Source organism: Astyanax mexicanus, chromosome 1 (genome assembly GCF_023375975.1).
Source record: "Astyanax mexicanus isolate ESR-SI-001 chromosome 1, AstMex3_surface, whole genome shotgun sequence".
NCBI lineage: Eukaryota > Metazoa > Chordata > Actinopteri > Characiformes > Acestrorhamphidae > Astyanax > Astyanax mexicanus.
In genome coordinates this window covers 95,886,776-95,912,928 of record NC_064408.1, presented here as the reverse complement: position 1 = coordinate 95,912,928, position 26,153 = coordinate 95,886,776, and the positions used below count along the sequence as shown (strand labels likewise).

The window sequence follows — 26,153 nt, the reverse complement described above, 5'->3', positions numbered from 1 at the left end:
GAAAAAGAGGCGAATCAAGTTTAGAAACACAGACGACAGTCACGCATTGAGATGAATGTGAATGAACCACAGCCCCGTTGACCTTCTTGTGTACCTCTGTAGCTCCTCACAAGTCTGTACAATTTATTTCTGTATAACACTCTGTTTAATAACTCCGTCTCACCAAGGATATGCATAATTTCAGAGGGTCCACCTCATGCCTATAAGCCACACTTTTAGAGGGATTAGTAAAATTGACACCTTTTTTAGATTAATACGCTCGGCTGGGTTTCAATATGAAGAGAGGGACTCATACAGGATCAGGTGGATCAAGTGGATGTTATATTAAGGGACAAATTAAACTCAGAAAGTCAAGACTGTGCAGTAAAGACTTCAGTGATTAAGACTTTTTTAATGAAAATATGTTTAATATGTAAATCATTGTTTTTCAAAATCAGACATTCAATTTAAACCAGTAAAAATAGTTGGTACTACTTGGAAAATAAATGGATGCTAACATACATGTATCAAAATGTCCATAGAAACAATTCCATGTGAAATGATGAAACAATGAAACAATGTGAACTAAATCGCATCCAGCTGCAGATAAATATGTAGGAATCGAACATTAAATGTATTTGCACCCTGACCTAAACCCAACTGAGATGGTGATTTGGGATGAGCAGCAACTATTGTTCGGCACCTCCAGGACACTGAGAAAACTATTCCAGGTGACTCTACCTCATGAAGACACTGATATTATAGTGTCTTAGTATAGTATAGTAAGTTTTTTATAGCCTTATATATTTTCTATTCTTCTTTGTTTTAATTTATGTTTGAATATGTTTCTTATTGTATTGTGTTGTTGCTGTTGGATGCCTAAATTTCCTTCGGGATAAATAAAGTGTCTGTCTGTCTGTCTGTCTGTCTGTCTGTCTGTCTGTCTGTCTGTCTGTCTGTCTATCTATCTATCTATCTATCTATCTATCTATCTATCTATCTATCTATCTATCGATTAAAATACCAATGTATTGAGTGTGCAGATCTGTCCTCAAAGCTAAATGTGGTACTTAGAAGATTCTAAAGTATAGAACATATTCAGGTTACTTTAAGACATTTTGTTTATAAAAATGTTGTGTTCCTGTATAGCTTTAATATAGTCATATATTTATATATATATATATATATATATATATATATATATATATATATATATATATATATATATATATATATATATATATATATATGAAAGTTGTGAATATGTCATTTTCATTATTATATGATACACATAATTCTTTTGAGCATACAATGTAAAAATGTATTTAAAATTGTAGTTTAGATTTTATATTTGGTTCTTGCACATTTATCTGCAACCAGGTTGGATTGAGTTCACATTGTTGGTAATATTTATACCTACATTTCTAAAATGATCTCATTTAGATAAGTAATCTAGCTATATAAAGTGGAAATTATCAGACAGAATATTTCACATTAAAAAGTTTTTTTTATTAAAGTGCATTGTTTTATTAGCTATATTTATAACACGTTTGTATATCTATTATTAATCAGGTGTGGATAAAAAGTCATAGGTCATCCGTAATCGCGCAGTTTTGACCCAGACTTCAGGAGCACACAGACAGGATCTGAACACAGGAGAGAAAGGAGAGATGATGCACTTGCCTTGTTACTGGAGGGAGTCTTTGTGAGTCTTTTCCAGGTAAAGATATTGGGTTTGTGTGCTGGATGAGTCATTCTTCAGGTTTTGTTCAAGTGCTGTCAGATATGGAGGAGATTAAGTCTCAGAGAGGAGGAGTGAAATACTAAATTAACGCTCTATTACAGAGTTTATCCTTTCCGTTTCTTTACAGTGAAACTCTGCAGCAGAAACTCATAAACTAAACTACAAAACCTTCCAACAATCCAAACACAAGGAGAGGCGAGTTCGCGGCAGAGTTGAATTGTGGGAATTGGAGTCCCCCCACTGAGCTGGAATTGAGTCATTCAGTGATCCTTTTCTTCCGTAAAACTACAAATCCCATCAACACGGAAATGGGGCAAAGCGTTCATTTAGTTACCTTGGCAACAGTGTTTTCGCTACTCTTTTGTAATAATTGTGTTTTTATTATTTTTATATTAAAGTTATTTCTGATGGATCTGATGATGATCTGAGATGATCAGTTTTAGTTTTTAATATTTTATTATTTTAAATGTCTGTTTTGTGTGGGTTGTTGCGGTGACGTAGTCAGTGAGAGACAGGGCGGTGGTAATTCTGCGACTCTGTGGTGTCTCACGTGTTGTTGTGCAGGGTTGGTAAGCAGGAGCTGTTTTAAAGGGTTTATAAAGGCTTGTTTATAAAACTGAATGATTGTATGGGAGGTTTGAGGCGTTTTTAATTCGCTTTTATTATTTAATATTCTCACACTGAAGGTGTTCAGCTGCTGTCGGGAGTTAAGCTGAAAATGCTAACGTTAAGTTAACTGTGAAGCTTACACAGGAGCAGCTTTATACACACAGCACTTAAGTTGGAGGGGTGAGCGATACTGAAAAAAATAAACAATATCTTTGTAAAGTCTCTGTAATTTTGTTAAAAACGAGAGTAAATATTATTTTGCATTATTAATAAATGTTTATAAAAGTCTCATATTATACTAGCCTGCGCTGCTTAAAGGGTATTAATAGTAATAATTAACATTACTTACTGAACATATTAATGGAACAACATCCTTAATTAGTTTTTTTTTTTACTTAAAACAATGGCTGGACAATATGTTAAGTTTTTAGGGCTGAAACTAAGGATTATTTTGGTAGTCGACCAATCTGATGATTATTTTTCCTTTGAACATGAGTTCAACATGAGATTTAAAAGGCATTTAAATGTCTAGATGTTTAAACGTGTAAAGAACTGCTATTTAGTGATTAAATATGTAATCTGTTGAGTTTGAGACACAGACTAAGTTGAGTGTAAACTGAGCCGTTTACCCATCTCCCATTGCACTTCTGCCCCCAGCACTTTGTGTAATGCAGTACTGTTACAAATTAACGATTAATCAACAAGGAAATTTGTAGTCGTCAAACTTAAATAACCGACATTGTAGATTATATCGGCTAATCACTGCAGCCCTAATGTTTTCATACGAGATATAAGAAAATATATTTATATTTATACAAACTATATGTTGTGTTCCAATAAGCCCAGACAGTTTGCCTTTCTCCTCTTATATTGATACATAGCTGATGGATCTTTCCATCTCTAAAATATATCTCAGGTTCATCTACACCTGAATGTTAATAAAAGTGCCTGTATAAAATGTGGAACAAATTAGCTTTGTTTCGGATTACATCCAAATTTTAAGCATTACTTTATAGCTATCTGACCAGTGGTAGGATGGTTCCCCCCTCTTCTTCCTCCTCCAGCTCTGAGGAAGTTTTTCCTTGCCTCTGCGCTAGCTCACTGGGGCTTCTGTATTTTTATGTTTAATGTTTTGCCTAATTTTCTGTCCTTTGATCACATTTCTGTAAAGCCACTTTGTGACAAAAGCAGTTCTTAAAAGAGCTATACAAATAAATTTGATTTAATTTGTTATGGTAAAATAATCCAACGAAAGTAAACAATGGGTAAATTGACCAATTAATGAATATTTAGAGCTTCAAATTATCTGTGTTTTATTATTTACCAACAAAATCATTTAAAAAGTGTCGTTTTGTTATTATCTTATTGGATGAAAAAAAAATTAAGGTATGTTGTATATCTTCATTCAGCAAAAAAAAAAAATCAAGATATTAGTTTTAATTAATAGCACACACCCCTACACATCCTTAGCAATAAATATATTATTGTAGGCAATTTATTAGTGCATCTTAAAAAATTTGAATATCATTGAAACATTACTTCTGTAATTCAGTTAAAATGTGAAACTCATATTGTATAGATGTGTTACACACACAGAGTGATCTATTTTTAACGTTTATTTATTTTATTGTTGATTATTATGGCTTACAGCCAATGAAAACCTTAAAATCAGTGTCTCAGAAAATTAGCTCAAAGATCAATTGATAATTTTGGCAGTGTGGGAAGTTCCAAGTCCTGCTGGAAAATAAAATCCACATCTGCATAAATGTTGTCATCAGAGGGAAGCATGAAGCGCTGTAAGATTTTGTGGGAAAACACTGCACTTTAGACTTGATTTAACACAGTGGACCAACACCAGTTGGTCTACTCTTCCTCCAGATTCTCGTCCCTTGATTTCCAAAAGAAATGTAAATTTTACTGATGGTCAGTGTTGGTTTGGAGAGCCAAGTCATCTGCTGGTGTTGTTCCACTGTGTTATATCAAGTCCAAAGGCTCCATTAGCTGACAGTAGCAGCTAGGCTAACGCTAACACTGTTGTTGTTGTTTTTGTTTTACTTATAATCTTTATGGATGTTATGGTGTCTTAATAATGCTACAATATTCATATTTATCTGCGTAGTATTAGGAACAGTCAATTGTTAATTATTTTAGTTTTTTGGAAAATGCAGATGTGTAACCTGCTGTGTCCCACTTCTTTCTCTTGATTGTAATCCGAATCATACTGTCTAATAAGAGGCATCTCGTCATTTCTCTCTCTGATGTACCATATCTCAGAGGACATGGGTTTAAGTACTGATTTAATTCATACACTATGTTTCCTAGAGAGTGACTAAGTCTGGTCATGGGGTATCATCACTGTGAATATATAGGGCATTTCAGCACTTAGTTCAGTTTATGTTTGTAAAACATGACCTTAAAATGAGTGATTTGTCCATCACTGAGCCTGACCCAGATGATTAGCATTGTGTGATCTCCACAGATAAACCCAGCTAGTAGTTCAAGAGGCTCTGAAATAGGGCTGTATAATATTGTTCCAGCATTGCCATTTCCTTGTGCCCATGCAATATATTCATTTATTATGATGTATCAGAAGCACATTATTTTTCCCCAAGTTCTTGACTTTGGGTCATTATGTTGTAGACAAATCTGGTGAAATTATTGCATTTTTTACAAGAATATGAGTCATTTACTGTTAATTACTGGGGTTAATGGGGTTTTATTTCCTTTCCCTACAGGGAGTCACTGATTCCACTGGCGTGATGAAGCTGGAATTGTCTAAAGTGGTGCAGGGATGCCGGCTGGGCCTGTTAACAGCGATAGAGCAAACAGCACAGCACTCACTGGATGTTCCAGGCTGCCTCCTCTTCACCCACTGTGCCACTGTGCCTCATCTGACTCAGGACACTCTGCACACACTGAGCAACCTGCCTGCAGTCACGCAGGTCACACTGAATTGCCTGTAAGAAGATATCATTTTTCCACTTGCTTAACTCTGTGTTGATGTGTTGTTTTTTTTATTAACTAGTAAAACTATAGAAGATATAGCATGGTACGAGTTACTTACCTCAGGGATAATTCATGTGAATGTTGGAATTTTAACTGTTTAGAATGTTTAAAAATATGTATAGCCTAATGCCAATGTTTGATTGCCTTTCACAGCATGTACCTTGTATTAAATGCTAATGTTCTATTATTTCCGTGGCTCTAAATGGTTCTAAATGACAGTGTTGTTTATTGCAACAATTTCTGGGACAGTTGATCATCCCAAATTAGCAGTTATCATGAGGCCTATGAAAGATACTGTTAGTTTAAGAACTCCATCATATTCTCAGAACTGGCAAAAATGCTCAAGTGCAAAAATAAATTCTTACGATGGAAACAAAGTCATTGAAAGTAATTGGATGTGAAGTACTCCATTCTGAAGAAAACATACACAGAAATGTTTACAGAGGTTATGAATGGGAATCATATTTCTTGCACATTAAATGGATTCAAAAATCACTTTAACAAAACATTATTAAATTTCTTGGATTTGGCACAGATCTGACTTTTAAGCACAGTCCATATATTTGAGGTCAGGACCTTGGGAAGGACATCGAAAGTTTGCATTGAGGTCATCGTCCTGTTGGAACACCCAAATTTGTGCAAGTTTCAGTAGCTGATGGTTTACATTTGCAATGAATAATTAATTTGGCTACCAAAATCATGCATCACAGTTGGTACAGTGTTCTTGGGGTGGAAAGCCTCATCTTTCTCATTTTTGTCCATAAAACCTCATCTCATCTATTAGGATTTTTCTTTGTATGTATGGACTAAGCAGTTTATTGATTAATCACAATCTGGCATTCAGAATCTCTAACCATATAAAATATTCTAAGTAATAATTATTTTAATACTTTCCCTGTTGTGTGTGTGTGTGTTAATGTACTACCCCTACATACATACATAAAAACATAAATGCACTGGATTTTCATTATTTAAGCTTAGATCTCTGTAAATCAGTTTCTTTGTATCACATTTGTTAAATGTTGCAGAGATTCTGCTAGGATGTTCCTGATATGCCTAATTGCTTTGTATATCTTTCAGTGCAGAGCATCATGAAGTGCTGGAGGAGTTTAAAGAGGGTGTACGGAAGTTTGCAGGTTAGTAAAGCTTTTAAAAGTCACATATCGCTCTGTTCTAACATTTATCCACCACAGTCTAGACTGCATATTTTTCTACCCTGGGTCATTGTTGATGGCTCTGGACATCATCTGTAATAGCGTGAGGAATCTGTGTTCACCCCAAGGCCTTGTCATGATTAAAGTGCTGTAGCACGGGGTTTTATGGGTGCAGTGAACAGTGCCCCCTTTAAAAGTCACAAAGCCTGTTAAGAAGATTATTTTAAATGTCAGGGCTGTTAACGTGGTGTTTACTGCCAGCAAAAAAACAGAATGTCTGAAATATTAAAAGTCTTCTACTGGTGCATGTTTAATTTTTTAAACATCTGATAAAAATTTCATACTAATGCCAGTCTTTAAAAAACATTGCTGACATTTATACTCATTTAGGTGCTAATTGACGTAAGCCGCATAAGACCATGATTGAAAAATGTGAAAATAATGAATAAAATACTGCAATAAATGTAAATTTCCACATTAGAGAAACATTGACTTCTTTATGAAACTCCTATGAGGCATCTCCAGAACTACAGCTGTAATTTTGGAGCACATACAAGTAGCTTCATTAAAGAAGAAGCACATCACACTGACGTCAATGATAACGTAATGCTTCCACAAAATCTTTCATAATTCAGAATATGTAATTTAACAAAGTCATAAGTAATTGCCTTTTTAAATCTTCATGATTAAGTCTCTCCAGGACCACTGGGAGACCAGATGTACCTAAAGTAGATGTTTAAACGAACATATAATGATCTCACCAGTGTCATTCTTCACCAGCATCATTTCAGCAGGGGAGAAAGTAATGCGTGTTAATGAGCCGATTTTTACAGTTGTTAGGTTATTATATTCATATATGGATATTGCACCTAGTTAATGTGCGATTGTGGACCTTAATTAAAATGAATCATTCTGTTGTGTTCTGACTGTGTGGATGGAATAAAACAGGTCTATGCGCAGTTAAAAGCTCAACTGCAGGACATGGACTAGTAAATTTAAATTGTTTACTGTCCTGATTCCAATTATGGGTCCAATTAAAATATGGTAATTAAACCATTTAACACCATTATTATTTGTGTGGATACATTGCAAGTAATTTTTCTATTTATGCTTTAATATTGCAGCAATATTATAGCCTTGTGCTCTATATGTGTACATGATTATGGGGGTGTGGAGAATGCAGTACATCTGGTTTTTACTTTTTCAAGTTTTCACAAACGAAAGACGTATGCTTCTCTACATTATTATTTGCATATATGTCATTTAATTATTTATCTATTTATTTATGCTAAAATCCAGTTTTCACCCCATTTTAGTGGTTTCCAAATTCCTTATTATTGCCCTTTTGAAATGTGCTGAGCGATCCAGCTGCCTGTTCCCTAATTTGCACTCTGACTTGACCATTTCAGTACGAAAATAATCATTTCTTTTATCCATTTTGATATAGTTACTTATGAATTACTTGGGTGCATTTGTTGCATTACCCAACATCTCTTCAGGTTGAGGTAATGGGCTGTACTCTTTGTGAACTTAACAGGTCTTCTTTAGGCAGAATAGCAGAGGTCAAGAGGCTTTTATTGTCATTACATCTGAGTACAGGTACACAGAAATTAGGTTTCCCTGGAACAATGGTGCAACGTGAAACAACAATACAATAGACAACATAAAGTACAAGATTGTAACTATAACACTACAATAAATACAGCAGACAAGAGACACTATTACAGACAGGACAGTGCAGTAATAATACTGTACAATGAAATGTGCATATGGAGAATAAGGTGCAGAGATATGTAACAGAGTTTTTTTTTTGTTTTTTTTTGAAGAAGAAGAAGCAGCAAATATTGCTGATAAGGATAGAGGCAGTTCCAGTCTCTGTGTGCTGCAAGTGTGTGTAAAGGGGTAAATGGGGGGGGGCGGGGGGTTAGTTCAGTTCGGTGTGAGTGAATTGGGTGTGAGGTGGTGGGGTGGGAGTTCAGTTCTGTCTCTGTGCGTTGAGGATTCTGACTGCCTGGTAGATGAAGCTGTTGAAGAGTCTGGTAGTGGAGGCGCAGATGCTTCTGTATCAAGAGATACAATGCTGGTGGCTTTGCGGATGCAGTGTGTGGTGTAGATGGCGGTGATGGAGGGCTGAGAGACTGATGATTTTCTTAGCTGTCCACACAGACAGCTTCTCACAGGTCTGTCTGTTGGTTGAGTGCTAAGGGTAAAGAATTGTGTAGTGTGTAAGTGTGTTAAGTAGTGTGTTAAGTAGTTGCATAGCTGCACATTTGTCAGTACCCAGGCTTTGTGTGCCATTAGTTACCAGTTAAAGCACCTGTAAAATTCCATAAAATTCTTATGCCATCTATTTATTTGCAACATCCTTTGCTCTGTAACTCTTGGAGAAGTCACTTTTTTCCTAGTCTGTTCTGTGAAGGTTTACAACTTGTGTGCCATTAGGCACAGTTAGATTGTGTTTGTGATCATTGCACATTTTATTAGTTGTCACATCCGTGTGGAAAGTTCATTTACATTTTCTTGTGACTGTGGGATCCTCTGTCACAGATAATGCCAGCGATCACTTGACAATAGGGAACACTTGGAAGATCCTATTAATTTGGATTTATATCCAGAAATCACAGTATTTGGCTAACTAGCACATTACACTGAAGCTAGGGATCATTTTCTACAATTACAGTACTCAGCACTTCAGTCCAGCACAGCCATACTGTTAAAGAAATGTTTTTTTCTGAGTTACATTGGCTCTGGCCTCTCATGCTTAGTAGTCTTTTTTATTTGTTAGTAATGTCTTTAAAATATACATTTTATAAAACGAACATGACAGATTAATGCGTGATTCCTCAGGGGGACCTCTTATCTGGCATTATTTTTGCTTATTTATTTTTACATGGTTTGATTTTTGTGCCTCAAACTAAATTGACTGTAGGTCCAGTTTAAATTAAATTAACTGCTGGTACAGTTTTTTTTCCCTTAACTGTCTGTAGGCTTATGCAGTGTCAGATATAGTTTAGCTTTGGGTGGGTCTGTGAAGGGGTGGGGGGCATTTCCTGCTATTATGATCCCCATTATGATGAGGTTTTCAGGCTGAGATCAGGAGAACAGTTGAAACCCTGTCAGCCGATACTCGCCTTCGCCTTTAGCACTTTAGTACATTAAAAATGAGAAATGTAATTAGTGACTTCATTTTTGCTGTTTCAGTTGAAGAAACTTATTGAAGTGTGGCCGGAGGGGCAGAGAGTGACCTGACTGCATAATTATAAGGCTGCAGTTTTACCGGATGGTGTGAAACAGCTTTGACTCTGTTTGTGTTTGTGTGGCGTGCTACGCTCAGAATGATCTGCCTGTTTGGGTTTAACTAGCTAAACGTCAGCCAGTCTTCACGATGGATAATTGAACTGCAGCACTGGAAACAAATCAGTTTGGACCCTTCACGCAAATATGCACTGTCATCAGCAAAGTCACGCTCATCAATTGCACAATTGGTTCCATTCCCTCTGTGAATTTATTTGACAAGGCTTCAGAACGATCCGTTTATTCTTTGTTTGTTTGTTTTGCCAGGCAAGCAGTGTTGCCATGATGAACAAGTGTCCCGCCTGATTGCTTCTGACTGCACTCAGTCCTTTCTTTTGCATCCGCTATCCATTTCTTAATGTGCAAATTGCAAGTAGCTTACAGTTCCTTGTATTGTACACCTATATGCTGAGACAGGTAATTCTTTTAGCAAGTGTTGCAACTCCCTTTACTCATTTATTTCTGTTGGTTCATCAATACACTTTTTCTCTTCCAAAATAGAAAAAAACAGTTATACCAGTACAGACTACCAGTACTGATACCATCTCTGACTTAAAGTAGCACTAGGTAGGATTTCCTTAATTTTTGATCTTTTTAAAGAAGTAAAATTACAGCTTGAAACTCACTGCAGCACTGCATTGAGGTGTAACAGGAGGAATAGCGGTGCTCTCGTGTCTGTGCCGGAGCTCCTCTGAGCTCAAACCAGACTCTGTAAGTTGAGAACTGCGACCTGCTTTCCGAACTTTAGTTCTAACAGTTCTACAAGGACTACTTGTTCATTATTTACAAACTAACATACAGACACTCTGGAAGAAACGGGAAAGAGACAGAATATGTCTGTGAAAGCCAGAAAACGAGAAAGAGAAACTAATCCGCCTGAAACATTTATTACACTCTGTAGGGCTCACTGTAGGGGGAGCCCGCGAGCACAAAATCTCAATCCTACCTAGTGGAGCTTTAAGTACTTGAAGTTACCTATAGTTCCTGTATTCTATTTTGTACAGATTTTATTTTTGGTAAAGGCAGTATTCTGTATGTCAGATAAGATGTAATACGTTTTAAAGAACAGCATTTATTGGTTGAGTTACTGTATATTTAATATGTTTTCAAAAAGAAAAATGGCCTTAATGAAGTAATGTGCAAGTAGGCAATTATTATGCAAGAGGAATAATAATCTTGACACACTGCAGCCATGCTGCTGACTACTGTCAAGCGCCAACAAGAGGCACGCACATGCGTCAGTAACTGCTTTTCATTTTTGGTGGCATTTTTGGTGTCTTACAAAGATTCTTAGCGATGTTGTTTTGTCTGTAAAAGTACTTCTTTTTCTTTTCTTCTTTTTTTCCGCTTCATCCAAATCAAAGTCAGAGTGTTTTCTCTCAGCATAGCTAAAGTCATTTAGAATGCTAATGATGCCGACTGTATTATTCTGGAAATATTAAACTTGTTTTGTCCCACCAGGGCTACATGATACAGCGCTCTACTGCTCCCTCCATGACTCTGCAACCACCAACCCTGCAGGCCACATCACTAACAAGGTCAGAAGACACTCAATATCCCTGAAATCAATGTGGAGAATGGCTTGAAGATGCATCCTTTCTCATTTGTGTTGGAGTTTAGCAGGATTCTAGAGACAAAATTAGTAATGCTCACACAAAATCCATTAAATATCATCGATTTGCTCACATCTGTTTCAACATTTGATTTAAATATGGGTTTGTCACACACGCTGGTGATACCAGAAATGTTAGAGTAATGCATATGATGAAAACTCAGAATGTAAGTGAAGAATTCAAGTCAGAGCCTAGTGTTTTTCTGCAAGAACACAAAAACATGTCAGTCATTCTGATTAGAACGAGTTTAATGCAATATGTGATTAAGAACTGTCTCCAGATCTTTAACATCTCTATTTTAACCCATTAGTTTTACAAAAAGAAAACAATTTACAATGTATGTGATTGTCTTGGATATATTGGAAAGGGAGATATTTTATTGTCAATTTTGCTTTAATATCCAAACAAAAAAATATTGGTAGGCAGAATACATGTTTTGCGTAAGTTGCATAATTCTGATGATTGGGGAGAAAAACTAAACATTCTTTACTTTCTGTGGTGGGACTTCTATGGTGAGAAAGTGTAATTGCACAGAGCATGCAGAAGAGTACTTTTAAAACAGCTTTTGTAGTGTAGTTCCCATTTAGAGCAAATAATTCAGTCAGTGGAGGATTTAGAGAGAGCCTGGTGAGATGTCTTCCAAGGATTTAAGAGAGTTATATAGCAACTGCTTACGTTTGGGTCAGCATCATAAGTGTATTTGTGTTTAATACAATTTAAAAGCAAATACATTTCACTGTCTACAGAAAAAACGAACACAAATAACCACAATAGTGAATTTGTAGTTGAAGATCCTTTTAAAACAGTTCTGCATAGCTATTTCTGAACATTGGCCACTCTGTTTTTCTATTTGGCTTTAATTTAAATCACTTAAACTCAGTTATAGTTTAATATATTGGATGATGTGATTATTTGTTTTTCACTTGTTTTATTGGATTATAGGTATTAAAACAATCTCTCATTATGCACACGTTTTGTGTGTTGTATTGTAGACTGTGTCAGTGTGGGGCAGTGGAGGAAGGATGGAGCTGACGGTGGCGAAGTTCATGGCCTTGCAGGCGGCTATCAAGCCAGACTTCTATCAGAGCATGGCGGATGGAGAGACGTGGCAGGCCAACACTTCACGCAAAAGGGTCCGCAAAGCAGTGGACCGCACTCTAGCCCACCTGGATGAGTGTCTAATACTGCATCAGAAAACACAGGTAGTGTACACACACAAACGTTTAAAATGAAAACTGGTCTTCTTTTAAGTCTGTTGTACAGAGATTTGCTAGTTACCCATTAGTTTAGTAAATGTGAGTCAACTGTTGTTGATGCAAGCACAAATATTCTGACAAGAAAAGTTTATTCCAGCAATTTTGCAATGAAGCTGTCTGTTGTCCGGCCTGTTGCATCAGCTGACCCAGAAATATTTCTATTAACGTTTCTGCAGTCTGCAGTGGAGAGATGTATTTGTGGGTCCAAACAGATACTAAAAGACTTTCAGCAGCTTATTGTATAAAGACTGCTGTCATGTTCAGAGTAGCCTCAGTGAATGTATTGGGACAGGAACAGGGGCTTCTTCTGACAATATGGCAAATCTTTCTGTGTATTTTCTCAGTTAGCAACTTTTACTAATGAAAATATCCTCTGCTTTCCCAGTGCTGACTGGCTGCTTACTGTGCATTTCCCCTGTCTCTGATAGGAGCTGAAGCAGGCCAAGATATTCGGAGTGGTAGAGGGAGGCGATATTTTGGAAGAAAGGGTCAGGTCGGCCCGGGAGACGGCCAAACGGCCCGTGGCGGGATTCGTCCTGGACGGGTTCCAATCTGCCGCCATGGAACAGGACCTGAGAAGTCAGCTGATTACAGCAGTGACCGCAGAGCTGCCTCAGGAAAAGCCAAGGTAAAAGTCAGGGCTAAAGTTAACCTTTCTTTGTATCCATTACACCCAAGGACCAGACCTGTTATCAGGCATGTTTGTGGAACAAAGTGTATTTACACTCATCCTGAACAGGAATGTAATAGCAGTGTTGGGCTTTTAGTGATTTTTGGTTGATTATTGGATTGGTATCGACCAACAGTCAGCATGAAGGTATTCAGATTGGATTAGGGAGCAGAATAAATGTATCGAGACATCGATAAACACAACATATTTCTTAAAAAAAGGGTGCATGTAATGTACATGTACTGTATATATGCCAGACCTGACTTGCCGCACCATGAATTTATGTGGAATGCACAATTTGAATAAGAAGCTGATGAATAATAAGCTAACATCTTCTTGCTGTTGATGTGATGGTCTCCAGGGTTTTCTCTACTTTATCTCTCAGTGGGCAGCTAGTATTCTCTCCATCAATTTTCATAATTTTTCACTACCCTGAGTTTGAAAGTATGCACTGCTGCTTTACATGTCTCAAGGGAAGCACGTTCTACCTGTCTCCCCCCCTCAGCTTAATTTTGTGTGATGGGGAGTTCTTGCTAACAGGTATGAAATGTAAATGAGCATGTGGGGGAGTAAATGGGACAAAAATCAGTCAGGTCCTACCGCACACTTACATTCACGCCCTCGACACAGTACTTTTGTCCCTCTCAGTTGGAGGCTGAGTGATCTTTTTCGCTCCCCATCTAAAGTCACCCATTGCTTTTCCTTGATTACGTACCCTCAGACTCTCAGCAGCCATAGCAACTCTCCACCCACCCAGGAGTCATGGCAACCGCATTTCCCTGCCATACTTGTAGAGGATGCTGGAGGGAAGGGAAGAATAAGTTCAAGAACAAAAAAAAAGTTGTTCTACATTTAACTTGTTTTAATGATGCAGAACATGCCTGAATCACTCGCTAACGCTAACGCTAACTATCCGCTAGGAGAGACTAAATGTTTTGGGGGCTGTGGAGAAATCGTGCTGGATCCCTGTAGATTTGTAAGCTTGCTGTCGGGACTTGTAAAGAAAACTCATTAGAAACTAGGAATGCATAGAATATTTGCCAACCAAATTATTCAGCCGAAAATGGCCAAAAAATGTTATGTTCAACCGAATAAGTGAAAAGTTGGAATAATTTATATTAAACAATAACTCCTTTATTTTAGGTCGTATTGCAGTGTTTACTCTATGATTTTGTTCAGGAGCAGCTGCATTTTACTGGATTCCATAACAAAAAACAAATTACATCAAAATTAGATAAAAGCTATCCACAGAGGGGAGTGCTCCCTATAGCGACAGGGACTTTGGTCATCAACTCTATTATGTAGTGAGTGTTAATTAATAGAGCATCTTTCCTACGTTGTAGGGATACATTATTTGTAGAAGCAAAAATAAGATCAGATTGGTACTGAGACCCGTGGTGTCCCATTAGAAACAATGTATTTTCAGAATATATGGTAACTGAAAATATTCAGCCAAAAATGGCAAAAGCGTTCTTTATTTGGCAGAATATGTGAAAAGACTATTTTATACAGAATAATAGTTTATTTATTTTAGGTCTTTACTCTAGGATTTCTTTCAGTAGAGGAGGCACTTTCAAGACACAAAAATGAGCAAAAATGCTTGCACATCACTTTTGAAATGGTGCTGTTTACAAAAAAAATGCATTCGTTATGTAAGAACTAAAAAAAATAATTTTGAGAATTGCTCATATATTTGAAGAATATCAAGATTTGTTTATTGATTTTTTTTACATTATTGGCCAGCTCAGTAGAAACACTGAACTGTGCTTTGTTGTTATGACTGCTGGGTGTTTAAATATAGTTATTGAACATTAAATATTTGTATTGTATAATAGTACAAATAAATTTAAATGTGCCCTTTCTTTGATTATTTAATTTATTACTAAGTGGCAAAATGTATAAAAACTGTAAAACTGTAAAAAAAAATATTTATTTTTTAGTATTTTGTATCCAGTTTCAGCCAAAAATGTTATTATAGTGCGTTATCAGAAACGGGACCACACTGTCAGTCACTGAATAGAAGAGCACTTTAGGGCGTGTCAGGTCTGTCACTTAATGCACATCTATTCCAGTGAGCTGTCAAGCTGGCCAATGCCAAACAGTCAGTTATGTTTTAATGCTCCTTATCTATGATAGTATGTTTTTCTCCACAAAGCCCCAAAGGTCCTACAGTCTAAAGTGAAACTTTCTCCAGCAGTTCAGTCCTCAAATCCCCAGAACACTGCACAGGCTGCAGAGTTCCTGCTTTGAGGAATGAGCTGCAGAAACACTGGTGTTGTATTAATATTGCATGTTTCCCCTGTGGACTGAACTCAGTCTGAGGCATTATTTGTTGGTTTGTTTGTTTATTTATTTATTAGACTTGCTTGCTGCAGTTTTATAGGCAATCCATTATACACATATTCAGGCAGAGTCTAAACTCTGCTTCTGTGGGATTACGTCAGAGTTCAAAGTTATTTCTTTTTTCCTCACCTCTGTTTTCTGAAGGCTGTGCTTTGACGGTTTGCCAGGTTGTTGCAGGGTGTTGGCCGTCCAGACGAAGTGATTGCGTGTGTGGAGGTTGGAGTGGATCTCTTTGAAGGTTTCTTCCCTTTCCAGGTGACTGAGAGAGGATGCGCTCTTTGTTTTGACTGCACGGTCACAACTGACCCAGAGACTGCAGGTACTTCGCCCTCTACAGGTGTGCACACTGCCCACAGTTCTATTACACACTTTTAAACCTGGAATTCTCTTCCTTCAATGAGCACTCCAGCTATTTTAAACCCTATCACTATCAGCCGAAATGATAAACTATGTAAAGTTAATGCAGACTGCTATTTATGTACATTTTCCATATACTTATTAAAGAATAGCAAATTTGATGACCTGAAGCACAATGTGACAAAGTCATTGGCCAGTTGCTTAATCACTAAAACACTTTCACATACACTTTATTCAACATTCTTTTTGTTGCTATGATTTAAATGTATATCAACATTTTTATTTTTTGACATAATTTGTCAGTTGTTCGTACATTTTTTCTAAAGTTAATGATGAATGGACCAATAGAAATGCTCCAAAATGATTTGGTGGTAATAATTTGTAAATTAACAGTTCTTTATTGTATCTGAGATGAGAGTAATTTTCCATGAAAAGATTGGTAGTAGTCTGGTTCTCAGTGATCATGTCAGAATATTCAGAGGCCCTGCCTTTTTTTCTGTTTTTTTGTGTGTGATGTGTGGGAGTCAGAACAACTCTTTAGTATCCAAAAATATCGTACAGAATTCATAAATATGCGACTAAAGGTACTGAAGAACTCCAATGTTAATGTGTTGTATAATAACCCCGATCTCGCTCCAGTCTTATCCGACCTCTGTTTGTCTTTTGTGCTCTGTTTATGCTGAAAAGGTGCCATAAATGGACATTATCTACAACCTGTAGCAGTGTGGAGTGTTTACAGAAGATAACAAATAGATTTAAATGTCTGGAACTGTGTTTATGCGTCTGCTGTGCTCATGTTTCAACTTTATTTGAAGTAGCTCCCCTCCTCTAGACAAGGACACATAAAATTCCACACGTCTGTTTTGTGCCATTAACCTCAAGTGACATTAAAGGCAAAATAAAACTGTGCCACTAAAACCAAAATACACCCTCACGACATCTTTCACTTTTACGTTACGACTCGTTACAGGCTGAAGTGTCAGGGCACACACCTAATCCGAGTTAAAACAGGAAACGACCATTGTTAACAACAAGAGAATGTTGTTGTTCGCTGCTGCTGTTCACCTATAAAATCTTATAAATCTTTCAAACACTAGAAACAATGTATTTTATGTACGCCATCTATAAAACTAACAAAAGTCATCAGTTCAGAGAATATGCTCAAATCAGAAATGCAGGGTTTACTGGAACAATTTTTTGTATTGCTAGTAGCCACATCAACAGAGATCAGACAGGTTGTATGATAACAACTGAAGTTGTTCGTTTTGAAGTATGTGCATAATGTGTGGAATGTTTAATTATGTTTCACAACAAAAAAAAATGAACTATCATGCATAGTGATTAAAACTTTGCTGTTAGAGCAGCTGATTTTTATACCCCAGTGATGTTTTGCTGCAGATTATAAATGAACATATATTGTCACTTTGAGCAAATATGTTGTATTTTTTTAAACGATGTGGCAGCACTTTATATTGTATCAGAACTTCATGATGAATGGACCATTAAAAAAGCTTCATTAATTGTAGTTAAATCTTTTTTACATTGATCTGAATTTAAAGTTTTTTGTAGTATTTTTTGCAGATATGAGAATCTACCTATGAAATTCTTTAAATTTTTAGTCAAATTTATTTTTATTTTAACTTTATATGCACTTTTAACTTGAGGTCTAAAATCTGTTTTTATGTCTCAATTTCACAATTCCATCCTTTCTTTCTTTCTTTCTGTAATACTCTTTTTCTGTAATTTTCAATCTCTTTGTCTGTCAATCAAAATCCTCTTTCTCCCTCTATCTCTCTCCCTCTATGTCTATATCTATCTCTCTTCTCTCTCTCTCTCTCTCTCTCTCTCTCTATATATATATATATATATATATATATATATCTCGATCTGTATCTCTCTCTCTCCATCTATGTCTATATCTATCTCTCTCTTTTCTCTCCCTCTCCCTCTCTCTCTCTCTCTCTCTCTCTCTCTCTCTCTCTCTCTCTCTGTCTCTCTTCTCTCTCTCCCTCTCTCTCTCTCTCTCTCTCTCTCTCTCTTCTCTCTCTCTCTCTCTCTCTCTCTCTGTCTCTCTTCTCTCTCTCCCTCTCTCTCCCTCCCTCTCTCTCTCTCTCTCTCTGCATTGTTATAAGTGTAGTTTGCAGATATGTGTTGGTGATTTAGGTGAGTATGTGTTGTATCAGGCGGTCTAATGCAGTAATTGAGTTGTTTGCAGCTGAGCTACAGTGTGCAAGATTATCCCCACTGCCTCCTGCAGGGCAGTTATGCTAATTTGGTCAATTATTTGTTGCGGCGCTCTGTGATGCACCGCTGCATGTATCTGGACTAAGCGGAGTCCATAATGTCCGCTTTCTGTTACGGGACGGAAATCTCAGACTGAAGTAATTGATAGAGTCAGTGACGTGTAAAGAGGTGCGGGACCAGGCAGAGCGAATCAATTAACTGTGAGGAAAGTAATGGAGTTCAGGGTGGGCCGCTGTCCACCCCTGGCTCTGGGGGGTGTAAGTAGCTATCCTCTCAGCCAATTAGAGCGCACCATGGGGGGGACAAGCCACAGGCCATCCAGCTGATTAACCACCCTCTGACTCTGCAGGACACATTTCCATCTGCACCCGTTTCTTCACTCATGCCCACACTCTACGTACTCTCTCTCGCCTTCCTGTCTATTGTGTTTTTGTTGTATTGTACATATAGTGTCTCCCACTCATTTAGATTATATTTTTATTTCTTTTTATTTCTATTTATATATCTATTTCACCCCCACTGTTAACATCTTTTTCTCACTTTCCTTCTTACTTTTCTCACCTTTGACTGTTCTGCCGTTTTCTCATCATATTCCTCTGTCTGTTTTTCACTCATTCTGTGGGTTAATACACTGGAGATGCTCGGGCAAAGCTCTTTGCCCTGCTGACTGGAGCTCTTCTCTCTCTGTGGCACTCTTTAATGAAGCCAGTGGGCAAGAAACATTCCCAAGTGGATTGGTGCTTGTGTGTAATTTTAATGAGTGTCTGTGTGTATGTGTGTGTGCGCGTACGTGCCAGGGCATTGGGTCTGGTAAGGGCCATCTCAGTAATTCACAGTGGAATGAAAGGGGTTGTGATCTTTATATATTGACAGACTTGATATGTTATTTAAGAGTGTGTGTGTGTGCGTGTGCGCATATGCTTGCAAATGCTCCTACTTTTAAGTAAACCAGAAGAAAACAGGGCTAACTTACAAGGTCAGCACCAAAGAAAGGCTCTAAAGGCTCCCTGCTTGATTTGTTTACTGAACTCTTAAGACTTAAGATTGAGATCACAGATAACTTTAGTATCAGAGCTTAATTAGCTTTTTTTGGTGGTTGTTTCCTTTGTTTGGGATATAATTAATTAAGAAATGTCAGTCATTAGGAGTGTGAAGTGAAGTGAAGGTCAAGTTTTGGAACACCATCAGTGAAAACTGCTTAAAAGATAGCTGGAATCAAAACCCCGTTAAGATCGCAAAAGACCTGAAGTCATGCACTGATCACAGTACAGATATGACCTTCATGGAAGAGTAATCAGAAAAAAACCTTTCCTGTATTCTGTCCACAAAATTATGATTTAAAAGTGCATCAAATCAAACCTGATGCAGTGTAAAAAAATGCAGACTGATGATGTAATGATTGTTCCTGTGAGATTTTTTTTTCCCAGCAGCAAAAAAAAAAAAGTGTGTCTGGACCACCCTCCCCTCTGCTATATTAAACCATTCAGCATCACATATCAAGCTTTAATCAGTTTTCTACCTTTTCGCAATCTGACCATTTTCCAGCTAGAAGATGTTTGCTGTACAGTGCTGAGATACTAACGATAGCTTTTAAACACTTCAGTGTATCGTGCTCATAAAATCCGACCTGACTCGGCCCGTGCACTCTGTCTGTGTGAGCACAACCCGACCTGGCCCTTAAACTGTCATTATGAGCCTGAGCCCAATTCAAACCTGACATTTTTTTTTTTAAAGTAGAGGGTAAATACTGAGATTTTTAAAAACATTTTGGGGCTGTTTGAATGAGCAAAATATGTTTGGAATGAACGCTAAAAATACCCAGACAACAGCTTTCTGTGGGCAGCGTCCTGTGGGCACTGATGAAGGACTAGTGGATTACAAACTGTGCATCTACAAGGTGGAGCGGCTTGGTAGGACTATTTATTAGAGTGAACAGTGAGTGGACACAGTGTTTAAAAACTCCAGCAGCATGGCTGTATCAGATTTAGTCATAACAGCCTGAAAGTTACAAACACCCCAACAACATGTCAGTGTTGCGCTAAGTATGGCCCACCACCCAGTAAATACCTGCTCTGTGGTGTTCATGTGGGTTCCTGACCATTTAAAAACAGGGTGAAAGGAGGCTAACATTGTATCCAACAGAGAAAGAGATGTGTAACAGCTGTTAATGTGCTGGCTGATTGGTGTGCGTGTGTAATAATACATATGAAATTTGAATTGGTATTAAACAGATTGGTTTGTGTGTTTGTGTGACAGTGCTGGAATCAAATGAAGAGAGGCCTGTTGTAGAGGAACCAAAGGAGAATGGAGACAGCTGCCCTGAAAATATGACACGGTTCGAGATGAATCTGAATGATAAAAGGTATGGAAGACATAATTTTCACAGAGTGAGCATGCAAAATTTTAAGGGCACCATGCTGATAAGGGCTGATGCTGTGTGCCCCCTTTTGGCCCGTCACTTTTCAAGCTGTAAACTCTTTATTGATCTGTCCATTTTGTGTCTGTCTCCTTGCACCTCTTTTATGAATCAGCCGATTTTCACCACTGGTCTGAATGCTTTATGGGCTATGAGCTATTTCACGGCACAGAGCACACTGCCAAGCTTTAAAAAACCCATCAGCTTTGCTGAGACAAGTACACACACCCGGCATTACATTCAAAATCACTTCATTTTTTTCTCTCAATAATTCTCACTTACATTCACAGTCCACTTCTCACTGTTCTGAGGCCTTTAAACCCTTTAATATGGAGTCTGATCCCCACTATATTTATAGTGACCTGAAGTGAACTTAACAGGTGAAGTTGATCAGAAACCATAGTTTCCACCTGGCTTAACCCAGTCAGTCTGTTTTAAAGACAGAAGTGTTATTTGCCAGATTATTAAACACAACTCCTTTAAACCTGCTGACTGTAGTTCGTCTCGTGCTGCACAGTTAATCAGCTGCCTTTTAGAGCTTTTAATATTTCTCCAAAACAGACAGCTCATGTTGTGTTTATTGTTTCGTTTTTTAATGCTTCTCACAGTTCTCCTCTCACACCTACAGATATCTCTCCACATTCTTTGTCTCTTCTTCCATTTCCTCAACAAAGCATTTAATCTGGCACATGCTCGTGGTGTTAACAGAATTTAGGTCCACAAGGGGCTTGTGTGAAAAGTGTGGAAATGTGTGGGAAAGAAATCAGTGATTTAACTCAAGAGAATGCAGTTTATTTACTTTAATTAATGGTTTAAATATTACATATATATTTTTTGTTCAATATGTCACATCAGTCTGTCTTTGAAAGTATTTCAAAACTTAAATGTGGATGATTGTTTTTATTTCTAATTATTTTCCTTTCATTTAATACACTGACATGCCAGAAGTAATGGTAATTAGTATTGTGTCCCATGACTTTTGCCACAACCCATAGAAGCTAAAGAACCCTTCCCTGAAGTGTGGGTTATGCGTGTGCAGCCTTTTGTATTGAAAGTGGGTTGTGATTTCGACCAAACTGACTGTCATTACTAATCACTGCGCTGTCCACTGTGGGTGGTAATGCCTTTTATGCTGTATTCACAGTTCATGCATGGCAGTGTGGGTCGAGGAATGTTAAATACCCACACAATTTTGGGAACGAAATATCTAAGCTATCTGGCACCCACTGTCAGGCCTTGTTTAAACTTAAACGAGTAATTCTCGTCACCTTGCTGTGAGCATGCTGGCAAGTGTTTAGCCTCACTCACAAGATAACACCTCACAGCTTTACAGGTGAAAACATTACTAAGCGATCCCTTAAGGTAACACTTTTACCAACATACTTTAACGTACATATCTCAATACAGAGTACACAAGTTTGGACTCCCATATTCAGCAAGAACAGACTTGGAAATTTGCCTCGCGAGTGCATACTCCTGAGGACGGTAGGACGCAGGACTTTTATTCTGTAATTGGAACAGTTGCATACTTGATGACATCACGCTCTCAGGGCACGGGAAGCGTGGTTTCGAAAACTTGTACATTTTCAAATAGTTGCTTTTTAAATAAATTAAACCAATAAACCATTTGAAGTCTAATCCCTACATTCTTGCCTAAAATAGCTTCAAACTATATTTTTTTTTACACCGCAGTACTATCTCCTTGGGCTGTAAAAAGTTCACACAAGTCACCTTCCATGTATCCTCGATAATGTGGGAGGAGCAAGAACTCATCCAGGTACTTCTTGTGTACTTGGCTAACTGCGATTTTCTAAATGGAACAGTAACTGGGCTGCAACCGCTGATGTTTTCCGAGTCCACAAGAACACAAGTACAGACAAGAATGCAGATTAAGAAACAGCAAATTTATTATTTTTTTTTTTTTGGCTTATTGATATAAAAGTAATTATTCAAGAGATGTCAGTTACTGTTACTAAACACTGATTTAACCATTTGACACAGTATTTTTTTCTTTTCTTTTATTTTTAAATCAGGTTTAGACTAAGAATGTGATGATGTGGATTTTGTTGAGTTTTCTCATATGTTTATTTGTACATTGCAAATTCTCTGGCACAAGTGTGATCCAAATGACTCTTCTTTACACATCAGTAACTCTGTCGTGGAATGAGTGGTTAGGCCCAGCACAGTAATTGGCTGGATGTTTTTGATTGGTGGACTACAGTAAAGGCTAGCACATGCTTCCCCTGTGTCCTGTGAAGCCAGCCAAACTTAATGATGTTTTCCAGCTCAACGCACTGTAGAATGCTAAATGCATATTCTGAATGATGAAGGAGGGAGAGGACCATTTTATCCACCTATTTGAAGTATCTTGGACTTAGATGACTGTGGCATCGCCAAAAAGAAGTTTTTCTCCCAAATTCATTTCTCCAATCATAGGACCAGCAGTTGTGCCATTTGGTAGACAAGTTAGATCAGGGGTGTTCACACTTTTTTTGTTGGGGGCCAGAAGGAGAAATATATGTGCAGTCACGGGCCATAGACTCTGTCATAAAACAAAAAAAATTAAATATACCACTTATAATAATACATTTCTTGATTACTGTCATTTACGCACCATTTTACTTGAATTACAATTGCGCATTCTCACCACTTTTAGACTCTTTGGCCCTTTTTCTGTGCTACAATTGCGCATTCTCTTCGCTTTTAGACTCTTTGCCCCTTTTTCTGTGCTACAACTGCACATTATCGCCGCTTTTAGACTCTTTGCCCCTTTTTCTGTGCTACAACTGCACATTCTCACCGCTTTTAGACTCTTTGCCTGTTTTTCTGTGCTACAACTGCACATTCTCGCCGCTTTTAGACTCTTTGGCCCTTTTTCTGTGCTACAATTGCGCATTCTCTTCGCTTTTAGACTCTTTGCCCCTTTTTCTGTGCTACAACTGCACATTATCGCCGCTTTTAGACTCTTTGCCCCTTTTTCTGTGCTACAACTGCACATTCTCACCGCTTTTAGACTCTTTGCCTGTTTTTCTGTGCTACAACTGCGCATTCTTGCCGCTTTTAAACTCTTTGCCCCTTTTTCTGTGCTACAACTGCACATTATCATCGCTTTTAGACTCTTTGCCCCTTTTTCTGTGCTACAACTGCACATTATCGCCGCTTTTAGACTCTTTGCCACAATTGCACATTCTCGCCGCTTTTAGACTCTTTTCCTCCTTTTTCTATGCTACAATTGAGCATTCTCGCCGCTTTTAGACTCTTTGCCCCTTTTTCTGTGCTACAACTGCACATTTTCACCGCTTCCAGACTTTTTTACCCTTTTTCTGTGCTACAATTGCACATTCTCGCCGCTTTTAGACTCTTTGGGTCGTTTTCTGACACCTAGCGTTCAAACTCTGAATCTTAATCTCTCTGTTTAATAGCGGGCCAACTTTCATTTTATTTATAAAATACCTCACGGACCACTCCAAAAAAGGACAGGCAGCGAATGGCCCGCGGGCTGTAGTTTGGACACCCCTGTGTTAGATTGAGCTGAGATGGTAAAGCAACAGCCTACTTGATGTGTCTGACAATGTTCAGCTATGTAAAAAAATCTCCTCTCTGAGAAACTGAATGTTTTTCTTCTTCAGGTACAGGGAGGATTTACGGCCGCTGGTGGAGGGGTGTAGCTGTTACTGCTGTAAGAACCATACGAGGGCGTACATCCATCATTTGCTGGTGACCAACGAACTACTGGCAGGAGTGTTACTGATGCTCCACAACACGGCTCATTACCTCAGATTCTTCAGAGCTTTACGAGAGGCTTTGGCTAACGATCGGCTACAAGACTTTAAGCGCAGGGTGCTGCAGTGACCAGCATGAACTGAGGAACAGCTATTGTGACCAAGGATGGAGAGCAGGGCACAATCTTTATATATATATATATATATATATATATATATATATATATATATATATATATATATATATATATATATATATATATATATAAAGAATTTTTAAGTAAACCTTGCTCTCAGTAACTGACGTTTATGAACAGTGCAGCTAAAACTGTGTCCTGCGTTCCAATGTCTAGGATACAGTCAATGTTCAATTAGTAATTTACTCAGGCATAAAATTTCGGTCCTTTTTCTATTAAAAAGTTATTTAATAAATACTGTTAAAATATTGTTTTAATAATTTCATATCAAACCCAATTCACATGGTGCTGTCTTTTCCCCTTTCATGTTGGACACGCGCAGAGAATTATAGGCTATCAAAGGCTGTGAAGGATACATCAGCTGCGTCCTTCAAATCATTCTGAACACTGGCTGCGTTTCTCAGCTGAATATAAAGGGTCCTTCACTTTGAGAAAGCCTTCTGTAGTGTAGCGGCCGAGACCTACCGACCACCATGGACGCATGGAAGCCTTGACTTTGAAACACCGCTACAGTTCCATTATAGATATAATTCAGTAAAGATTTACATTGTGTGAACTAGACAAATTTTGGAACAATATAAAAAAAATCCCCAAAATCAATGTGATTAGTAAGATTTGGCTGCATCAAATGTGCTTTATATTATGTCATAAAGTGTCAAATATGAGCACAATAAACTTTGTGGGACGAAATGTTTTAAACTAACCCTGCTGTATGGAACCTGTACTTCAGCTGTTAGTATTATTTAAAGTGGTGCAGAACTGGAGAACTAGTTTGGAGAGAAGATGCCCAAAGATGTTCTGCTTGGACCTGTTTACATACATGAAAACTACATGTTTACTTTTACCTCATTATAGGTTGTTCTTTTTTATTTTGTATTACAGGGATAGTTTTTTGAGAAATTAAAAGTGCATGATCTAGATAGACATCAGCATAAGTCTGATTTCAGACATGTTTAGAATGACAATTGTCAGGCATATATGCTCTAAATCTTAATTTATTTGCATCAAACATCTATCAAAAACTAAATGCGTCTTTTTTAGGGTAAAATTGGATTGGTTACTCAATTTGTGTTCCACAATTCATTCAAATTCAAAATCTCTCTGTGTGAAATAAATGAAGATCTGGATGTGTTTTGAAAGGTTTGTAAGGTGTTTTGGGTGCTGAGGTGATATTGGTGATTGGTTACTGTATCTGTTAGCAGTGCATGGCCTAGCAGATATGCGATAAATCCTGTTCATTTAAATTATTGCAGAATTATTCCCCTAAAAAGGAATATGTCGGATTCTGTGTTTTTAAGTATACCGCCCCTTTAACTGCTGCAACAATTTAAAGAAAACAGCTCTGACAAGCAGCTCAGATGTGCTTTCTTAAATAAAATGATTTTTTCCTAACAACCCAGTGCTTTTACTTCCACACACCACAACATATGCCTCTGTAATTTAAAAATGATAAAATATTTAATGTTTTTTTATTTAATGAAACACATGTTTCTCTTAAATTATAGAACAGGTTAATTAGAAATTTAGGTGTTTGATTTATTTTATTATG

General features: G+C 37.5%; 2 protein-coding genes across 6 annotated transcripts in view; one reads left to right on the top strand and one right to left on the bottom strand.

Moving 5' to 3' along the window:
- The window catches only part of ccdc191 (coiled-coil domain containing 191), a 30,646-nt gene extending 28,655 nt beyond the window's left edge, over window positions 1–1,991 (bottom strand). The window contains exon 1 of the mRNA XM_007249027.4: window positions 1,663–1,991. Coding sequence (XP_007249089.3) covers window positions 1,663–1,734 — 72 coding nt within the window. The 5' untranslated portion in view covers window positions 1,735–1,991. The remainder of the gene's footprint in view (window positions 1–1,662) is intronic.
- qtrt2 (queuine tRNA-ribosyltransferase accessory subunit 2) lies at window positions 1,678–24,590 on the top strand. 5 transcript variants are annotated; one of them, XM_022682869.2, is made up of 9 exons: window positions 1,678–1,699; window positions 5,068–5,291; window positions 6,419–6,474; window positions 11,248–11,324; window positions 12,392–12,601; window positions 13,084–13,283; window positions 15,836–16,005; window positions 20,526–20,631; window positions 24,315–24,590. In XM_022682869.2, exons 2-9 carry the CDS (start codon window positions 5,092–5,094, stop codon window positions 24,535–24,537), a joined length of 1,242 nt encoding a protein of 413 aa, XP_022538590.2. In that variant the 5' UTR covers window positions 1,678–1,699; window positions 5,068–5,091; the 3' UTR covers window positions 24,538–24,590. The 5 variants fall into 5 exon arrangements, with proteins under 5 accessions (XP_022538590.2, XP_007249094.3, XP_007249092.3 ...); XM_007249032.3 differs by lacking the exon at window positions 1,678–1,699 and adding an exon at window positions 2,138–2,292 and having other exon boundaries at window positions 15,836–15,987; XM_007249030.3 differs by lacking the exon at window positions 1,678–1,699 and adding an exon at window positions 2,138–2,292.
- The last annotated feature ends 1,563 nt before the right edge of the window (window positions 24,591–26,153 follow it).